At 36.5% G+C, this 22,353-nt stretch overlaps 2 protein-coding genes across 2 annotated transcripts; one reads left to right on the plus strand and one right to left on the minus strand.

Moving 5' to 3' along the window:
• The first annotated feature begins 7,759 nt into the window (after window positions 1–7,759).
• Window positions 7,760–8,695, plus strand: LOC105870536 (olfactory receptor 13D1-like). The gene has a single exon (XM_012763180.2). The coding sequence runs from the start codon at window positions 7,760–7,762 to the stop codon at window positions 8,693–8,695; it is 936 nt and encodes a 311-aa protein (XP_012618634.2).
• An 11,841-nt stretch (window positions 8,696–20,536) lies between these two features.
• Window positions 20,537–21,508, minus strand: LOC105870540 (olfactory receptor 13C2). Its single transcript, XM_012763185.2, has one exon. It carries the CDS (start codon window positions 21,506–21,508, stop codon window positions 20,537–20,539), a length of 972 nt encoding a protein of 323 aa, XP_012618639.2.
• Window positions 21,509–22,353: the final 845 nt, after the last annotated feature.

Here is a 22,353-nt window from a genome sequence, read left to right on the forward strand (position 1 = left end):
ACGGGAAGCACCAAAAGTGGGTAAGGAGAGGGTTTAGGGCAATTTCCCTGGCCAGGTGATGGCCAAGAACCAGAACAAGCCCTTGGACATGGCGAAACAGAAAGACAGAAGCCCCCAGGGCTACACACTCTGAGATGAGCTTTTAGGATCTTGGTTACCCTGAACCATATGGATCTCAAGCCTAACATAAGGAGCTGCCTAGATATTGGACAGAGATGTTGCTGTATAAAAGGAGCCCATGCAGAATCTCACAGGCATCTGAGCCTGGAGCAGCTTGAGTAAATGCTATTCTAGAAGCCTGGATACAAGGAACTGCAGATGTGCCTACAGCCTCTGTGCAGCTCTGAAAAGGGACAGAGGAACCAAAGCACTCCTATGTATCCCTGGAAAGGTCCCCACTGCCCTGCCACAGGCTGCTGTGAAGACTGAGACAGGAGCACACAGCATTTTCCATTTTCTTGCCAACACTGTTTGCGTGGGTGAGGCCCCAGCCTCCCTGGTTGCAGGCCCTAGGCATCATTTTGAGAGTTTAACACTGGGCTGCACCATGTCCTCAGACCATGTTTGGGCTGACTAGGCTGCAGCTGCTGCCCACATGGAGAGGGACAGGGAAACCAGGCTTTCCAACACATATGTAGGACAATACCCACCACCCTGCAACAGGCTGCTGTGAGACCAAGTCTCATGAGAACTGCACTCCCCACAGTCTCCTCCAACTCAGCCTGCCTGGGAAGGGCCTTACCCTCTTTGGAATAGATCCAAGGTCTGTGCCCTTCCCTTGAGCTGAGTTTGGGCTGAGGCAGCTGTAGCTGCTGCCCAGCTGAGGAGGAAGAGGGGAGCTGAGCTCTTCTACACATACATATGACAATTCTCACTGCCCCGCCATATAGGCTCCTATGAGACTAAGATGTGAGCAGACCATACTGCCCACAGTTCCTTGCCCAGGCTGCTCCACTGAAAGGGCCCCACGCTCCTTGATTGCAAGCCCACAACCAGTATTATTTTCAGAGTTTAACACTGAGCTTTGACCCAACCTTGGGTCAATTTCACAGTGATGTGGCTATAGCTGCCACACAGCCAGGAAGGGACAGGAGAGAACTCTTCTAAGTGCACTTAGGACAATATCCACCACTCTGTTATGGGCAGCTGTGGGACTGGGGACTGGCCTTCCCAGTCCATTGCAGCTACTAGCAACACCAACCCAGAGCACTTGGGTTCTAGTGGGTGGAGTGGCTGGCTCCACAACCACTACTGCCACCTCCCATATCACAACAGCTACACAGGGGCCTGAGAATCCTCCCACACACCTAGCCTTCTGCTCCAGGCCCTCTGCTCTACTAGTTTCTGAGCAAGCCACCTGAAGGCCCCAGAATTGGCCCCCCAGGAAGGTGGAGGAGGTGAGGGATGACATATTATCTATGGGATACAATGTACTGTATTCAGGTGATGGGTACACTAAAAGTCCAGACTTCACCACTCTATACAATATATACACGTAACAGAATTCAACTTGTACCCTCTAAATCTATTTAAAAAAAATTTTTTTAATTTTACATTTCCACAAAGGTACGCATTTACAATCATCAGTATAATTAGAAGAATAACAAGCACTTTCACTGGCGCCTACTATGCCTCCATAACTATGTTAAATTTTTCATCTGCATTGCCTCATAAATTTTCAGAACAACAGTATCAGGCAGGAATGTTTAAGTTCTTCACTTTACAGATATGAAAATTAAGGCTTAGAGAGGTACAGTGACCACCCTGAATTTGTAGAGGTAGCCCCACAATGACCCACAGTGCTGGGCTATGTAACTTTAGAATCCATGCTGTTAACCATTTCGCTCTTCTGCCTCTTAAACGACAGAGAAGGCTTTGCCCCTAAGGAGTCTGATAAAACCAGTAATCAGAAGCAGGTGCATAGTAGGGCATCCTTATTTATCACAGAGAACCTGACATTCCTAAGATATTCTCTTCAGCAATACATGTTCTTAATTATTTGAACAAAACACAGGGAGAATGGCTAAGAGAACATAGAATCATAGTCTAGAACAAGAAAGACTTGGAAATAGCAATCTGTAAATACTTGAAAAGTTGTCATGAGAAACAAACATATATTTATTTTTTGTTGCTCTACAGGAAAGGATGAGAGTTGTATACAGACAGTTGTACCTATAGTTACAGTAAAGAACTTCCTAAGACTTGTACAAAAATAACTTGTGTGGCCTCATAAAGTATCCTAATTATCACTGGGTTTGGGAGCAGAAGTAAGGTGATCATCAACCGTACTGTAGATATGTTTCTATCATCTCACAGGATTATAACTAGATTTATTTTTTTAGGATAACTTCCACCTCTAAGATCTAATCATGTAGAATTTGACTATTTCACTGATATGATTGTATATGAGTATTCATTTAATTATCTTTACCTCTATTTTCATAATTTGTTATTGATTTAAGATTGTCCTAAAAATAAATAGTATAGGTTATTCTAAAGTATTAGTAAGTATTCACCTTAAAGAATAAATTACAATTTTTGCAGCACTATATATAAAATATTATACATTATATAATATGTAATATGTAAAAAATGAAATCAAGTGTCCATTATTTTTAAAATAGGTTAAATAAATCTTGAAACATAATTATAATAGAATATCATGTGGCCATTGTAAATTATGTGTTTCCTGTGTATCTGATGATTCCTAAAACTATTTATAATATTAAGCATAAAAGTATGTAAATTACAGATAAACATAGAAATGTCATGACCTATGTTTCTCAAGTTTATCTTTAAAATGTATGAACCTCTATTTTCCTACCAACTATGTCCAAGTTAGTCTCAAGACTGATCACAATGCCTAGCCCATATGAAATATTCAATAAATATTTGGTGAATGAATAAGGAGTAAATGGTGTGACATATCTTTAATAAAAAATTTTGGAAAAATCAGTATTTTTAAAATATCAATCTGTTCCATGCCTTAGATATAAACCAACATAGTCATCATTAAAAAATTATCATAGGAAAAAATTCTTTTTTTTTTTTTTTTTGAGACAGAGTCTCACTCTGTTGCCCAGACTAGACTGCTGTGGCATCAGCCTAGCTCACAGCAACCTCAAACTCCTGGGTTCAACCAATCCTTCTGCCTCAGCACCCAAGTAGCTGGGACTACAGGCATGCACCACTATGCCTGGCTAATTTTTTTCTATATATTTTTAGTTGTCCAGCTAATTTCTTTCTATTTTTAGTAGAGATAGGGTCTTGCTCTTATTCAGGCTGGTCTTGAACTCCTGAGCTCAAATGATCCTCCTGCCTCCGCCTCCCAAAGTGCTAGGATTATAGGTGTGAGCCACCATGCCCAGCCCATCAAAGAAAATCTTATTTAGGCATTTTCAAGGATTATATTGAAATCTTATCTCAGTTTTTAAAAATCATATTAAAAATAGGAAGGAAAGACATAAGTTGGAAAATATGTGCAGAAAATTTAAAGAGCTAAGTGTTAATCATATAGTCTATTAAGAGTTCATACAAATTAAGAAGAAACTATTAAAATTTCAAAATACAGTTAAGCAGAAGGTGCAGACAAACAAGAGAAAATATAAATAAACATAGAGAAAGCGTTCAATATGGCGACCAGAAATGAAAATTAAAACAAATTAATGTTTTATATCAATAGAAAATAATAAACATCTTTTCTGATTCTAGAAAATATACAAAAAATGGTCTGTGCAAATATTCCAGGGGCAATATAAAGTGTTAAGTTTGGTGAAAATAATTTTGCAAGTGTATAAGAATTCTCTCATAATTCATATCTTTTCCTTCAATGGTCCTATCTCTAGAAATTTATCTTTCATTACTTCTAGAAAAAGGAAAAGCAGATTACACAGAGGTCAAGGATCATTATATAAAAACCTCAAAATATCAAAAACAAATTAAAATGTCCAACAATACAAAAATTATAGGCCATATTATAGCAATTTCACTTAAAGGAAATATTCTCTAAATATTAAAAAAAAATATTACAAGGACTACTAAAAATCACAGAAAATTATTGATATAAAGTGGCAAATGCTAATTAAAATTCATCTTTGCTACAATTATATATAGTGTAAAGAAAAAGTTTGTGTATAGTCTAGAATTAACAAAAAAGAAGTAAAACAAAGAGTCTAAAGGGGTGAAATTTAGGATTCTATGATGTTAACCTAGTATTATTTATGTAGTAAAAAGAGAAAAAAAATCCTTAAGGAAAGTTTAACTTTTCTGAGAACTTTCAGACCTCTGACTCAAGCCCCAATTTATGTTAAGGCCATCAAATACAGACCTATTCAGTGAATACTCCAAGAAATGTATGGCTGGGGAAGGGAGGTTTTCCTTAGGTCAGGGTAATTGGGTCTCTGGAATACACAGAAGCCAGGGACTTTATCCCTAAGGAATCCTAAGTTTTTGACTTACAACCCTAGGGACTACAGAAGTTTGTAAAAATAAGTGCTGAATTTACCACCTTCAAAAGAAGTTGAGTCTCCCAAGTAAGTGTCGACTTAAGGACAAGTTATGGAAAAACTAGAGTTGCATCATTAGGCTTAATATGTTTTATTTCCTTGACATGCTCTTAAGAAGATACAGGTACAGATGAATTGCCTTATTATAGCTATCTTTTCTCACATTCTTTAATTTTTTTTTAATTTTTTTTAGGAAAGAGAAGACACTGACTTTCAAATTGAGAGTCTTCTGATCTCATCGGAAAACTGTAAATGAAATTCAAATTCTGGGAATATTTCCTTTTACTTAATACCATGAAATAGTGTGGATGAGTTTAAAATCCAGTAAGGAGGTAAGATAAAGAGAGACTTTATTGTAATTATTTCAGAATGAAAACATCCAAACTATATATATTCTTAGTTAATGTGGTCATTGCCTGTGCTTTTAAAAAATATGAATATATATGTTAATGAAAAAAATACAAAACTCTAGGCACCACCTGCTAAACCAGGATATTTTAATTTTTTTAATTTCAATATAGCCCCAATGGTCTGCAATCTGTTTTGAGATACGATTAATTCATATGAGGAAAAGAAAGTTGCGTGTAATGTAACAAACCTTATAAATAATAGGCTAATGACTATTATATTTAAGTATGTGGTTCACTGGAGTCTCAAGTACCAGTCATCTGGAGAAAGAGTACATGGTGACTTACATATTATTCATATATAAAATATGTCCAGTAAGGGTTTGAAAAAACATATAACTAAAAGTGTTTATGGTAAAAATAGGATTAGAAACAAATAATATGAAAAAGAAGGGAGAATTATAAGTGTTAGTTTGAATCCCAGGCAGCCAAGGCAAAAGAAAAAGTATTAAGATCTTTTTTTCAGTTTTCATTAATATAATAAATCAAATTCTACTACACTAGACCTTAATTCCCCAAATATTCCTGAAAGGAATTTTGGGTAGGTTTCGTTTGAATTCATTATTGTGGATAATATCTTTATAAGTGGTTTTCAAAAGAGGAAAATGTATCCTTTATGTGCATAATCATATCATGGACCCTGGTTGAAAGCTCAGTGCATCTAATTAAATTACAGTGCTCTAAAATTTTTATTCTGTATAAATAAGTAAACTGTGGTATAGTGGTAAAAATGATGGGGATTTGGGAATCATAAAGATAAGAGTTTAAATCATAGTTCTAGCACTCTGACATATTGAAATTTTTCCTTAACCTTTAAATCTCAAATTAACTTTCTCATCTGTAAACAAGTCACAGTAGTAGTTGGATTACTTTGAAAATTAAATGATAAAAATTATATGAAGTGCCAAATACATACATACTAAGAGCTCACATGTTGTCAATTACCCTTTCCTTTGTGAGCTAAAATAATACATCCTTCCACGTGGTATATTAATTAAAGATTAGAGTTTACAAAATCTATAAATTGAGAGTTGGCATGCCCACTAAACTTTGCACGCAACGTCAATGGTCTTAATTGATCTCTTTAGAAAAGCTAGAGAAGATTACAGAATTGAGATTACAGGATTGTTTCCCCTAGTGAGTATTCAGGATATGGATATTATATGTTTTTCAGAAAAAAAATTTAGTACTTTAAATATTACACTTTCAAGTAGCTAAGTTAATAAAGCAAAACAAAATAACTTATAGAAAGACATTTTTAGAAAGTTAGAGAGTTTAACTTCTGGCTTGAATTAAAAAGGCACAAATTTTGCTTAGTTCTATCACAACACTAAAGCAGTGCCCTGATGAAGCCCCAGAGTATCGAACCAGAGGGCCTATTTCTTACAAAAGCCAGGAGTTGGGAGACAAGGATTAGAAGATGGCTAGGATTCAGGCTGGCTTAGAGACTTTTACAAATATGCATTTCATCGTTCACAAATTCTATTCTAGGCATCTATAGTTTGCCATCTCTTTTGAGATCATATGATCAAGTCAGGAACTCAAGCTCTTTATCTTGATGTACTTCCTGAAAACAATAAAGACTGTTACCTGGAAAGTTTTGAGTGCGGATAATATCTTTGCATTACGCTTGCAATGTTAGTGTAACTTTTCAGAAGCAAACATTTTGAGTGTAGGGATTATTAATGTTCTAGGTCCACTAAAGAAACAGTGGGTTCCTGTGGATATAGTACTAGAAAGGGCAAGTCATGCACAGTGTGCAATCTCTAGATTCCTAAGACAATCCTTGTACTATCTAAACTGTTTTAACATTTTGTATTCTTAGTTCATCTTTCTAACATAATTATAAACATCTGTTTCAGAGTTTTTTGATTTGATTATATTTTTTCTTTATGTATATTTATTTTAGAAATTTGGATAGTTCAGAAAAGTAGGGGAAAAAAAACCTATGTAAAATAACCATTAACATTTTGGATATTTCTTTCCAGCCTTTCTACGCTGTCTAGGTTATCTTGGTTTAGATTTTGGTTTTGCAAACAATGCGGGACACTGTTGTTTTGTTTCTGTTTTCGCTTGATCATTTTAAACATAAGTTAAATATTACTTTTGTGTTCATACAAATTCCACATAAATATTAATAGGAGCAATAATGGCCCATCAAGTACATGCACTATCATTATTTAATGATTCCCCTTGCATTAGACAAGAATAAAAAGCTGTTTTAAAAGATAATCGCCAATAATAACGAAGATCTGGTAAATATGGAATTATTTGATATTACAAGTCCCTTAGAAAGCGAAATATTAGAAACTATCCAGAGTCTTAACAATCTTTATTCCCTGTTTGTTCCAAAATAGGTTCCGGGAATACACATTAGGGACATAAACCTAAATGGAGAAAAACCTTCAGGCACAATGAAATTCAACAGAGTGTATGTTGATTGTTTCTTAAAAGTTACACTAACATTGCAAGAATGATGCAAATAATTTACTTTATATTGTTAATTACCCTTTTTTCATTTGAAACCATGAAAGCAAGTTGGTAGTTTCTCTTATAAATAGTTACAAGTGAAATTTTCATGGCAGCAACTATCTCAGGGCCGTTAGGATACCAAATATACACCATAATTATTTTCTAAAATTAACTGTCAAATAGGAATCAAGCTACCAGCGTAATTACTATGTGCCTTTAATCATGGCATACTAGCTCCTAGAGATGAGTCCCAAACCCTAAACTCGCCTCTGTTACCACCACTCCACCTAGTTCTGACACACTTGCCCCTCCCATCCCAATTATGTCTCACTTCATATGATAACGTTGTACAGTCTCGTTAAACTCCAGGTATAAATGGAAAGGACCAATTGGACAGAGATTGAGTTCATACTGCAGGGACTTTCTGAGTACCCGAGAGCTGAGAAACTTCTTTTTGTGGTGTGCTTGGTGACGTACCTGGTCATCCTCCTGGGGAACAGCACTCTGATCACCCTGACTCTCCTGGATGCCCGCCTCCACACCCCCATGTACTTCTTCCTTGGCAATCTTTCCTTTCTAGACATCTGGTACACATCCTCCTTTATCCCCTCAATGCTGATACACTTCCTATCTGAGAAAAAAACCATCTCCTTCACTAGATGCGTTGTTCAAATGTCCGTGTCTTACGCTATGGGATCCACAGAGTGTGTGCTCCTAGCAGCGATGGCCTATGACCGTTATGTGGCAATCTGCAACCCTCTGAGATACCCCATCATCGTGAACAAGGCCCTTTGTGTGCAGATGGCAGCTCTCTCCTGGGGACTAGGCTTTCTCAACTCATTGACAGAGACTGTTCTTGCAGTACGATTGCCCTTCTGTGGAAAAAACGTCATTAATCACTTTGTCTGTGAAATACTGGCCTTTGTCAAGCTGGCCTGCACAGACATTTCCTTGAATGAGATTATTATAATGTTGGGCAATGTCATATTTTTGTTTTCTCCATTACTGCTGATTTGTATCTCCTACGTTTTCATCCTTTCTACTGTTCTAAGAATCAGTTCAGCTGAAGGAAGGAAAAAGGCTTTTTCCACCTGCTCAGCCCACATGACAGTGGTGATTGTGTTTTATGGGACAATCCTCTTCATGTACATGAAGCCCAAGTCCAAAGATTCTACTTTTAATAAGCTGATTGCCCTGTTCTATGGCGTGGTCACCCCCATGCTCAATCCTATTATCTACAGCCTGAGGAACACGGAGGTGCATGGAGCTATGAGAAAACTGATGAGTAGACACTGGTTCTGGAGCAAATGATGGCACACTGACACTTCTGAGTTTCTGCACAATATAAGCTCACAAATTTGATGCAAGAATTTTAAAGATAAACAGAACAAAAGAATCGAAGGTCATATATATGGAGTCATAGAATTTCAGACTCAGAAAGAAATCTGAACATTAACAGTTTAATCACTGTTTGAAAATGACTGTGATCTCATAAAAACATGGGGACAAGTGGTCTAAAAAGTGAGAGTAAAATTTTATAAATAAGAAAAATATTTTAATTGAGACTCTCTAAGAAAATCCAGCCTGTATGTCTGCTTAACCAAACATGTTTTTTCAGCCCTCTCTTTTGGAAAACTATTTCACAGTTTTTTTCATTGTTGTTTTATTCTTGCTTTTTTCTTTTATCCGGGGATTTGATCCGGCCCCAACCTTCATACACAACTACATATTTCACCTTCTTCCCCTGACCATCCTAAAATACTTTTGCACATGCTGTGTTCCAATGACTGTGTCATTACGTAGTTATATCATCTTCTTTCACACCTAATGACAATAGCATATGCTATTTCATCTGCATTTTCACATTTCTCCTTTTCTGATGAAATCCTAACAATTTCATAGAAGACAGGTCAAGTGTTCTATCTTCTGCAACAGCATCCAAAATTTTCCCTGAGTTAGTTATTCCCTCCTCTGTGCTGCCTTGACCTTTATATCTCCTCTACAGCAATTTTCCTTTTATATTATAATCATTTGTTAGCTTCTGAAATCTTTCCAGTGGCTCGCTGCTCTCTGTATAAAGTCTAATGTCAAGCTAATTAAAAAAAGTTGGCAGTAATTTACTGTTTAATTAATTGATTAAAAATTTAAAAGGACAGTGAAATATGGTTCAAGTATCTCACTTAATACAGGGTGATAAGAGAACTGGAATTTATGTATTATTTCATTTACCAAATGATAATTCTAAAATATTTTGGTAAAATAACAGCTAATTTTTTTAATTAGGAAAAAATAAGGGAAGATAAAGATTGAATAATCTCAAGAGTTCACTTGAGCTGAGCTAGACAAAACCACAGTGTATATCATTCTCTAATAAGCAACTGCTGAAAAAAATATCAATTGTATAAATTCTTAAAGGACACTCATAATTTCACTCTTTCAGAGATGATAATCTTATTTTAAATATTTTCCTTTCATAAAAAAAAACCCTTGAAATAATGACAAGTGAGTTATAATATAAGTTGTACTCTTTGTAAAATATCATACATCTGTATATACATAATCGAGCTGCCTGGCACAATGTCATAGCCTGAGCTGGGTGAGGATGACATCTATGCTCACCATCCACCGGCAAACGTTCTGGTAACCCAACAGTGTTGAGGACAGCATCTTTACTTGCTCTGGACAGCATGATATTTTGGAGCCTGGGTGGCATAAGGGACATACCAACATGGAAGAATGGCTCAGTTCAGGCTGTCAGAGCCCAAGCAGAATAAAAGGCACATACACACAAGACACGGGTGTGGATCCCAGCTCTTGGTTGAGCATGTCCCAAAAAAAGAGGCTGCAGAGAAAGACTGCAAAGGAAGGCTAACTGGAAGAAGATATTAGAACACAAGTCGGGTAAGGAAGATATATGCTCAGCAGGGGGAGGAGTTGGGCAGATGGTGGAGTGAGCTGTCAGAGCCCTAATGGGGTGAGGAAAGCATCCACAGGGGGAAAGATTCACAATATGAGTGCCCAAGTCTGAGGAGGGTGAACAGAAAATCCCTGAAGAAGGACCTAAATGGAATGACAAGGGCACAACTAAAGAGGGGAAAAAAGGTGTGTCAGAACCAGATCAGGGTGAAGGGGACAGCCTTGCCTGAAGTGTCAGAACCCAAGCAAGTTGAGAAGGACATCTGTGGGGACAGTGGGGTGAGGGACATACACTCATGGTGGAGTTTGAAGCAAAAGAAATAGAAGTTGGTTACACATAGAGGATCCAGCAAGTAACAAGTAAACAGCCATATGTCTCACTGTCAAAACGAGTTACAAATACCAGGAAGGAAGAAAACAGGAATAAACCCTATGCTGTTGAATTAGAATTGGAGGTATCACTGTGAATGCAAGGTTTTAAGGTTTTCAATAGATGTAGACAGAGAGTGATATACACATACATATAGGAAGATAAACAGGAAAATGATAGCAAGATATAGGTATAGAAACTAATATGAATGTAAATGTGTATAAGTTTATTTCCTAGATTCACTGATAGGGCCTAGGAGCAGTGACATGCCAATAACCATTGTACACCTAGTACCAGATCTTGGTTTCTAAATACAGATCTCTACTAAAAGGAACCAGGGATAGTTCTAGAAATAGTGCAGGGAAAGATCAAGATGGGCCTGGAATATCTCACTGTCACTTTCTTATGCCAGCATAAAAGTGCTCAAAAATTGTGGGAAGTGTGTCAAAGGATATATAAGCCAGTTTTTTTTTTTATTTTGGCATATTATGGGGGTACAGATTTTAAGGTTTCAATAAATGCCCATTTCCCCCCCTCCCCACAAAAGTCTGAGTCTCCATCATGACCATCCCCCAGACGGTGCACATCTCACTCATTATGTATGTATATACCCGCGCCCCTCCCCCCTCCCACCTGCCCAATACCCTATTACTGTAGTACCTATGTGTCCACTTAGGTGCTACTCAGTTAATACCAGTTTGCTGGAGAATATATCTGGTGCTTGTTTCTCCATTCTTGGGATACTTCACTTAGTAGTATGGGTTCCAGCACTAACCAGGAAAATATAAGATGTTGAAATATAAGATGATGAAAATATAAGATTGTTTCTTAGAGCTGAATAGTACTCCATGGTATACATATACCACATTTTATTAATCCATTCTTGGATTGATGGGCACTTGGCTGTTTCCACAGCCTTGCAATTATGAATTGTGCTGCTATAAACATTCAAGTGCAGGTGTTTTTTTTGTAGAGTGTTATTGGATCATTTGGGTAGATGCCCAGCAATGGGATTGCTGGATCAAATGGTAGATTCACTTGTATCGCTTTAAGGTATCTCCATATTGCTTTCCACAGAGGTTGAACTAATTTGTAGTCCCACAAGTAGGAGTATAGAATTTTTTTATTTCCATCTTGATTTGGAAGAAAAGATTTTTTAATGTTAGTTTTCTTTAAATTTTAGATTGTTTCTAATGATAGTATCAAGTCTACAAGAATTCAATAAAAATTAGCTATTATTTTTAATTATCATCTTATCACAAGTTAACACTATCCTACTATAATGTTAGGGACTGCCACCAGAAACAGATTCTTCATTTAATGATTTCCTTAATAAAGGGCTCCTTCCACCAGAGTATTACCTTGTAACAGATATTTTTTGTGTGGGGAGCATTAAAACAATCAAGATCTAATATACTGATGAGAAAGAAGAAAATTATGACTTCTTTGTTATTGTGAGCTGTATGATACTCTTTGGTAGTTAATTTTATGTGTCAACTTGACTGAGCCATGGGATGCCCAGATAGCTGGTTAAACATTACTTCTGGGTATAACCATGAGGAAGTTTCCAGAAGAGATTACCATATGAATTGGTGAACTGAGTAAAGCAGATGCACTTCCCCATTGTGGGTGGGCATCAATCAATCCATTGAGAGTCTAAATAGAACAAAAAGGAAAAGGAAAATTGCATTAACTCTGACTGCTTGTGCTGAGACATAGATCTTTTCCCACCTTCAGCACTCCTGGCTCTTAGGCCTTCAGACCTGACCTGGAATCTACACCATTGACTCTCTGGCTCTCAGACCTTTGAACTACACTACCAGCTTTCCTAGATCTCCAGCTTGCAGATGGTGGATAATGGGATTCTCAGCTTCTATAATTGCATAAGTCAATACCTTATAAATTTATATATATGTATATATATATATATTTCTTCATATATATGTATACATGTGTATATAAATGTATAAAATCTATTGGTTCTGTTTCCCTGGATAACCCTGACTAATACACTGCCACAATTCACAAATGCAGATTCACAGGAGCTGTGATCTCCCAGGCAAAATGAATTCAGTTCTTCTTTCCAAGGAGACTTCTAAAATGAAAGTCATGGGCTTATCAGCAGCAAACTGATGAGGTGAGGAATAGTATGTTGTGGTAAACTAAGAGACAACTTTGTACCAGAATTAAGTGAATTTGAATTCAAGATGTTTAAATAGTCTATATGACTGAAAGTATTTTACTAACCTCTGATTTCTGTTATCTATAATAATAATATATTTACTTCATAGGTTTTTTGATGTTGAAATGATAACAAGCTTATATTAAATTTATATCTAGATATATATAGATATATAGAGAGAGGTCTCTGTGTGTGTACGTATACATGATCTCCCAGCACTTTGCCTAAGATGCCCTCATGCTCCCCATTCCCTAGTTATTCTCCCCAGTTCTCAGTGTTGGAAGAGAGTAATATGAGCTGGCTTACTCAGACCACTAAAAGCATTGCTGTTATTCTTTGCTTGGGCTTCTACTGCTTCTCTGAGAACCTCATGTGTATTGCTTGCTGAATCTTAATCCATTCTGGTCAGTAGATAGTCCAAAGCATTTCCACATATGCTGGGTTCCCATGCATTGCTTAGTCCTTTTCTGATCACTGTTTCTCAATAGAAGACCTTATATATCAGGCCTCAGTGAAAAAATCAAATCATCTGGAAAGAGCTACTTCATCTTCTACCCTTCTTTTCTCTATATTTCTGTAGAGACTCAGAAACAGAAAACTCTTATTCTTAGGATTAAAATGGTCAATTAAAATCTTCTAGAAACTCTGCCTCAAAGTTTTCCTGCATATGCACAGAGTGTGTAGAATGCGCCCCTCGTTCTGCTGTAAGGCTGCTTCCACACTTCCTTTGGTGATTGTACTTTTCACTTTCACCCTAAAATATGGTGGACCTGAAGGCTACTTACAAAGTTCACTGCTGTCCACAGCTAATGCCGTTCTCTGACCTTATATCTAGTCATGAGTAACCCACACCAACCGAGCCAAAATCATCTGCTGTAATTTCTCCAACTCAATTCTTGCATGTTCAAATAGCTATCTGGAAACCCTCTTAAGTGACACAAACTCAACTGAGATGCAACATGTTTAAACTGACACCCTCCTTGCCTCTGGATCTCTTTACATTCTGCTACCCCGATTTGGAAGCAGTTCAAGATCAATCAAGCTGTCAGGAACCCTTCTTCCTTATAATATCCTCTATATTATTTTAAGTGACATCAAGAAATGCTGAGATACTGGGGATAGGGGTTTTATTTCAGATAAGATATAGAACACCAGGATAGATAGCAGATCCTGTAACAAGGAAAAAAATGAATAAACTAAAAATATGCGTGTTTATGTATAAGATATAAGAAAGTATTGGGTACAATTCTAGAAGCTCTAAATTCTAGAGGATGACAAATATTCTTAGCTACTTGACAGGTGGTCTTTGGGAATTAGCCAACAAAAAATTTAAAATAATTACAATAAATATGTTATGTAAATTAGGAGAAATGATGGAGAACATTGGTAAAAGCTGGAGAGATCAACATAAAAATGTAATCTCTTAAAAAGATCTTTAAAAGGACCCAATGAACAGTTTCAATCTTAAAAATACCATATCTAAAATTAAGGATTTATTGGATGGGGTACATTGCAGACTTGGAATGGCACGAGGAAGAATAGGTGAATAAGAACAGAAATCAATACAAATTATCTAACTAAAAGATAAAGAATTAAAAATAACCATAGAGCATGGAAGACATATGGAAAATATCAAAGGTCTTTCCTGACTATAATTAGAGTCCCAGATAGGGGAAAGACAGTATGGGACAAAAAATATATGTAAACAGATAATATATGAGAATATTCCAAAATTGTTTAAACAAAGCAATGAAGCACTTTAGGATAAATATAAAGTTAACCATATTTGGCATATAATATTTAAATAGCTGAAAATCAAAAATTAGAAGGAAATCTTAAAAGCAGAGAGGAAAAATAACATTCAGAGGGGACATATGAATTACAGATGATTTTGCATTAGGAGTAATGGAAGCAAGTATAAATCAATAGATTGGTACATTTAAAGTGTTAATTAAAAAAATATCTTGCCAAGTTAGTATTCTATATCAAGTGATTATTTTTATTTCAGGATATTACGAGGGTACAAATATTGTACTTACATTTTATGACTTTGCCTCACCCAAGTGAAGATTACAGGCATGCCCTTCCCCTCTACAATGCTCACCGTATCTCTTAGTGATAATATCCATCAAAATTGAAAACAAAATATATACAATCAAAATCTAAATATTTAGGAAATGGCTTCTTACTTTCTCACTTGTTGAAAAATCAAAACTTACTCATTATAAGTTGGGGCAAGCATCTGACTATTGAACTGTGTTTTCTAAGTAGTCATGTCCAAGCATTTACATAATAAAATGTATATAATTTTGTGATAAAAAAATCTAAATATTTATTAACAGCAGACTCATAGTGCCAGAGATACTAATAAAATTTCTTCAGGCTGTAAGCAAATGAAGCTAAATGAAACACTGGACAGTAAGAAAAATAAAGGGCATTAGATAAGGATGAGTATAAACTACTGTTCTTTAAACTTTTAAAGATTTGAGTTAGTAAAACTACAAATATAACAATATATTATTGAGCTAAAAGTTATATGTAAGTAAAACATATAATAATAATCACACAAAATGTAAGAGGACAGTGAATGGAAATATACTGCTCAAGATGTGATAAAATATTTCAAACTACATTGTGAAAAGTTTAGAATTAACACTGACTATAATTTCTAAAACAATCAATTAAATAATAAAAACTAAAAACTCAGTAGAGGGACCTCTGTTTCCAGTTAATATGGTATTACCTCATTCTTCCCTAGTCCTTTATAAGCAAAAAATCCTGGACATAACAACAACAACAAAAGCTAGCATAGGAAGGTGGGAAGGAGGAGGACAAATAGGAACCACATTATGTGATGAAGAAAATGGCTTGAGTGCCCTGGGTTTTCTGTTTGCTTCCCATATATCCTGGACTGGGCACTGAAGAAGCCTTAAACGCAGACCTTCCAACAGGCACAGGTGACATAGGCCCCAAGGAAAGCGTTTACTCTAACAAAAGTGCCAGGGAATGGGTTACCTAGAGAAACAGAAAATCTTTTTGACAATACCCACTCTCCTTCAGGTAAACACCAAGAGAAAGCCTGTGGTGTCAGTGGAGCCAAGCAGAGAGCTAAGCTTCTACTCCCTGCCCTGCGCTAACAGGTGACTGATTCTCCCACTGAGGTGGCGTTGATGGGCTGAGCAGGAAGCTCAGCTTTCACTTTCACCTGGCCAATTTTAGTGGGGTGCCCCGCCCAGCAGAAGGCAGAATGAAGCTTTGCAAAAAGAAGCTAGTCAGTCCTCTTCCCCCCTACACACAAACACCCTAGGTGTCAGCGGGAACCAAATTTCCACCCTCAGCTACATTGGAGTGGCACATCCTGAGAAGGAGATGGTGTTTTTCCCCTGAAACAGAGTTTGCCAGTGTTGGAGGGAGAGAGGAGGTGTACCAGATGTCCAGAAAGGACAGGTTGCTGAGGAAGAAGTAGGTAGGTGTGTGCAGGTGGGAATTGAAGATGCTGACAGAGACCAGAATAACATTGCCCAGCAAGGTGATCAGGTACATTAGTAGACACAGCATAAAGTGATGATCTCAACTTTGGGGTAGTGCATCAGTCCCAGAAAAATAAAATTTGGAATGACTTCCAGTTTTCTTGACCATTTTTTCTTGTCCATCTGTCTTAGTGAATAGAATTTCATTGTGTATATTTAAAAATTTAAATTCTACCAACTTTCAGGGAGCTTTTGTTAGGGGCATTTTATGAGGGTCATTGTTCTGTCAATGTTATTGGCAATGTCACATTAATTATTCATTCCATTCATCCAATATTTATTGAATACACTGTAGGGCAATGAAGATCTAGAGCTGAATTACACAAAATCTGCTGCTCTCAGACAACTCACCACCAAATATAGGACACAGTCAAGTAAACAAACAATTCTAATAGTATGATATAATTATGCCTCAGGGTACTAGGCAAACACAGAATAAGAACCTTAACTATGTTTGGGCAGCTGTTCAGTGAGACCTTCTAAGGCTTAGTTTAATCCAAAGAAGCTTTGGACCTAATCAGGTTAAGGGCCAGGGGAGGTTACCTAGGAAAAGAGCTGGGGTTTTTTTGGCAAAACTTGTAATGAGAAGTTATTTGTGTGCACTTCATAAAGCTCTAAATTATTTAATATGACAGATGGATAGGCTACATACTAAGGAAGATGAAAAAAATGAGGATAAGAAATAGACAGGAGCCCAATCCCTATAATATTACCTGATTTCTATTTTTAACAAAGAAATTTTGAATATGGAAATAATCTTGAACCTAGCCTTTCTTAAAAAGATAATCATTTTTAAAATTCAGTATTTTATTATTTCAATCAAATTACTCACAATATATCTTACAACTGATCACACATGGAGATGTGTTTAAAAACCATTGTAGTACAAGGTAAAATTCAAATGAAGCATCAAATACACAGACCTCATATTCTCATTGCTGCCTGTCTCTCCAACCTCATCTCCCAACACTCCACCTCCCACCTCCACACACACTTTCTACTCTGAAATAGCAATCAACTTGTGGTTCCTCATCCTTTGCCATCTTATCTTTTTAGGTGTTTAATATATAGTTTGTCTACCTGAAATCCCCTTCCTGCTCACCTCTAATCTTTCTTGTATATTTTTATCAAATCTTCAGAACCCTGTGCAAGATGCAGTATGGAGAGAGAAGAGGAATCTCAATAATTCCTTGGTTTCTAGGAGTAAAACATGTTAACGTTAAGGTACCTATGAGATATCATGAAGGAGATGAAGAGTGACCAGTTAGGTTGTACAGATCTAGATCACAGGAGATTTAGGAAGCAGAAGACATAGCTGTTGTTTGCCTGCATATAGGTGATACTTGAAACTGTGATTGCATATATATGATTACTCAGAAATATCATGCATAGAAAAGAGGTCAAGAAAGGCTAGATTCCTGGGAAATCCTAAAATAATATCGTGGGGCAGAGGAAGAAGATCCTTTGTTCCTTCAAGATAGAGGTATAGAGTAACCCAAATATGATGTGATTACAGAAACCAAATGGGTAAGCTCCAAAAACAGAACAATAATTCCTAATATTAAAGAAAAGTCAAATGAGATAGGATTAGAAAACAACTGATATCAAACTTCCTTCTGACTCCTAGATTTCTTCAGTAGTTTCTCTTTACAAATTGAACAGACTTAGATTCTCAGTGAATTACTGGAAAATGAAATACATACTTATAGGTGATGCTTATCCTATGCCTAAAATTCACAAGATCATAATTAACAAGTTTAGTTCTCCTATAATCATTTTGATTATTGGTTTATATGGTTATATCATACTTATCTCTTTTAGAAGTTATATATAATTTCTTTTCCTAGGATTCACCTTTGATCCTTTATAGCACTCACTAAAATAAGATTTCTTACTAAATATTTATTGTCTTTAATTAAATATCAGCTATAACATGAAGCACCTGATACTCAATAAATGTCTATTGAGTGGAAAGAAAAATTGTGTGCAAATTTCTTAAGTAGGGCTTCATTCTTTGCATACACTTATGTCATTCAAGTATATCACACTGAATTATACCCATATGAACACCCCCATGCATTTCATCCTTGGACTGTGAGCTTCTCAAGAACCTGTTCTACACAATGCTAGCAAAGTAAAAATTTGCATTTAAGATTTTTCCTAACACATGGCTATACTGTACATGGTAAGTTTTTGATATATGTTAAAATGAGTACATTTTCAATATAGTTCTCCGTGCCAACATAAAAACCTAAAGACTTCTCAACTTGTCATTTACATATGCAATCTTACTTGTGGAATTAAAGGAACTAGTTGAATTGAGAATCAAAGATGATGAGCTCCTAGCCCTAAGTATTTGATAGAGAGTCAAATACTTAGAGAGGAAGAGGACAACAATCACCTGTTCTCTTCTTTATTAGAGATAGAAATGTTTCCCAAACATTATAAAGCAAATTACAAATTTCAAGGTAAATTGTGGAAAACATCACTATAATACAATCTCTGAGTAAACCTGTTATGGCCAATAGAAGTGCAATGTAAGCAGATTCTAAGACAGAATTACTTGTGCCAAGGTGATGGAGGCCCAGACCTCAGTAGAAAGCTTAATACATTTTAGCATGAACCAAGGTCAATTGTCCTGAAGATTGTATATTTCAAGCTACTTTCTGCCTGGAGCCCAGTAATGGAAACTCATACCATAGAGCTTATTTGAAAACTTAAGATGAAAAAATATACTTGAAGATGAAGCTATTTATATTTTTAGAGAAGATGAGAATCTGCTCTGATCCGTATTCATTGAATCAGTGTTATTAACAATAAGCCTATATCCCTTCTAACTGGATCCAAACATTTAAAAATGAGCATACTTCTGCTCTTCAGTAAATATGGGTCTATTAATCTTTTCATTTTTTTTATTTCAGCATATTACAGGGGTACAAAAGTTTAGGTTACATATATTGCCTTTGCCCCACCTGAGTCAGAGCTTCAAGCGTGTCTATTATTAAACATTCTAACAAAATTTAATAGCGGCTAAATGCTTGACAAATTGTATATTTCAGACCAGTACTTTTCATGGGGACCAGGCAGATTATAGACACAAATCATTATCTGTTAAAAGTAATGCTTTTTATAACTCATGGGGATTTCAGTTAGAAATATTACAGTCATGTATTACCTAAAGACAAGTATACATCCTGCTATTTCCCTGATGCAGGCTCCCCTACTCTTTAGGGTAAACACATATTAGACCATCCAAACTGAGGCAATTTTCTGATAGTGAAAGAGAGAACTATTAATAATTACACCAGGGCAATTGGTGTTAGCTAGATTTGTTATGAGCAAATAAAGATATATAGTTACCATTGCATGTTTGAGTCCCTTAGTGCCATCATGTTCCAAATCCACAAGGTGTTTCCCAAAAAAGTGGGCTTTACACTTTGTCATTAGCACCCCAAAACAGTACTGTCTGGGCCCTGGCTCATTGCAACTGTTTAAACTTTGGCCTGCACCTGATCACTTCCAAGGACTTAAACCTAAGTTCCAGAATCCAGGCCAGGGACACAATCTCTGGGATAGATATCACACTATCCTTGGGCTCAAGGTGCTAAGTTTAGGAGTATGCAGCTGCACTTACGGAAAACAATCAGCATTACTTATTTTAATAGCCTTCTAGTAAATTATTTTAGTAATGATAGTATTGGAAATCTGTAATTTTAACTAAGTTATAAAAAAATCTAAAATGATTTCATTCTGTCTTATAAAGAAAGTAAAAAAGTGTGAAATTGATTTTGTAAATAATTTTAATTCTATTAAAAATCAAGAGGGTTTTTCTCTTGTCTGGAAATCTGCCTCTCTCTTACACTATCACTCTACTGGTCCCCACAGTCAAGCTCTTCATAAACAAAAACAAGAAGAAAAAAAAACAAACAACAAAAAAACATAATCACTGATTCTCAAAACACTGAAATGTATTTATTTACTTATTTTTCTTAGGTACTGCATCAGAATATGTTGGAGCTTTAGGGCTTTGAGAGATGAATTTGAAACAGCAGCAAGAACCTATTTGTTTTATTTTCTCTACCTGATTTCCACATTGTGATTATAAAATAACTGGCCCCTTTCTCATTTACATTTTAAAAACTTTTCTTCTTTTCTCATTTAGTTTTTAAAAAGTTTTTTAAAACTTTTCTTCTCAGTAGGTGTTTTACTGCTTCCTTCACATCCTTGTTCCTAAGACTATAGATTAAAGGATTCATCATGGGCGTCACCACCCCATAGAACATGGATATAAGTTTGTCGGTAGCATCCAAGTCATCTGAATTAAGTGTCTCTTTAGACTTGGGCTTCATGTACATGAAGAGGATGGTCCCATAGAATATTATCACCACAGTCAGATGAGCTGAGCAGGTAGAGAAGGCTTTGCTTCTCCCCTCAGAAGAGCGGATCTTGAGGATGTTGGCAATGATTAATGTATAAGAGATAATGATTAATAACAAAGGTGTCAATATGAACAATGTCGTGGCCACAACCATGATGAACTCATTGCCTGAGATGTCAGCACAGGCCAATTTCATGACAGCCAGAATTTCACAGGAGAAATGATTGATGACGTTATTCCTACAGAAAGGCAATTGTACTACAAATACTGTTTGTACGGCAGAGTTGAAGACCCCTATGATCCAGGACCCAGCTGCCATGGGCACATAGGCATCCCTGCTCATGATGATGGGATATCTCAGAGGGTTGCAGATGGCCACATAGCGGTCAAAGGCCATCATGCCCAGAAGCACACACTCTGTTGTTCCCATGGCCAACCCAAGGAACATCTGCACTGCACAGCCAGAGAAGGAAATGGTCTTTCTCTCTGAGAGGAATCTCACTAGCGTAGAGGGGATGGAGGTGGTGGTGTAGCAGATGTCCAAGAAGGAGAGGTTGCCCAGGAAGAAGTACATAGGGGTGTGAAGGTGAGAGTCCAAGATGCTGATTAAAATGAGAGTACCATTGCCCAGAAGGATGATCACATACATTGCTAGGATCAGCACAAAAAAGAGTAACTCAAGTCTTGGGTAACCAGAAAGCCCCTTCAGAAAAAATTCCACCAAAATGGTTTGGTTTTCCCATTCCATTTTACTGTCTCTTTTTTACCTGTAAGACAAAGCATGTTAAGACCAATATGTATTTTACTATGATTCCTTTCAAACATGTACCAATGCACAAGTACCGTACTTCCAGAGAAACAATATAATAAAGGAAAAGAGCAAAGAAATAAAGGAGGCAGTGAAGAAAAGCAGACAGAAAAGAGGAAAGGTATGAATGGAGAGAGGGTAGGGAAGAAGAAACTAACGTGTTTCATGCTATACCCAATATACCCTTTAATTCATTTAATCTCATCACAGTTCTAAGACAGCTATTATCATCCACATTTTACAGACAAATCAAAGCAGAAATCTTAAGGAAATTTGAGCAGAGGTAAATAGTATATGCGTGTATGTGTGTGTAGGTATATAGACAGTATATAGCAGAGCTAAGATGCAAACCTAAATCTTCCTTGATGAAACCTGAGCTTTTTGTCATATTTTTCATCACATATATAAACTGGAGGTTATAATAAAAATGAGCATTGTATTATGTGTAACTGAACAATAACCTTTCTTTTTGAGGCAAAGTCTCACTCTTGTTGCCCCAGCTAGAGTGCTATGGCGTCAGCCTAGCTCACAGGAATCTCAAAATCCTGTGCTCAAGCCATCCTCCTGCCTCAGCTTCCTGAGTATCTGGGACTACAGGCATGTGTCACCATGCCCAGCTAATTTATATATATATATATTTTTTTTTTTCTAGTTGTCCAGCTAATTTTTTTCTACTTTTTTAGTAGAGACGGGATCTCACTCTTGCTCAGGCTGGTCTGGAACTCCTGAGCTCAAATGATCCACCGGCCTTGGTATCCCAGAGTGCAAGGATTACAGGCATGAGC

The sequence above is a fragment of the Microcebus murinus genome, chromosome 12 (assembly GCF_040939455.1).
Source record: "Microcebus murinus isolate Inina chromosome 12, M.murinus_Inina_mat1.0, whole genome shotgun sequence".
In the NCBI taxonomy this organism is placed as follows: Eukaryota; Metazoa; Chordata; class Mammalia; order Primates; family Cheirogaleidae; genus Microcebus; species Microcebus murinus.

What these genes read in the sequence shown, in the direction of transcription:
- LOC105870536 (XM_012763180.2), top strand. Translation starts at nt 7,760, where the DNA reads ATGGAAAGGACCAATTGGACAGAGATTGAGTTCATACTGCAGGGACTT.
- LOC105870540 (XM_012763185.2), bottom strand. Translation starts at nt 21,508, where the DNA reads ATGGAATGGGAAAACCAAACCATTTTGGTGGAATTTTTTCTGAAGGGG.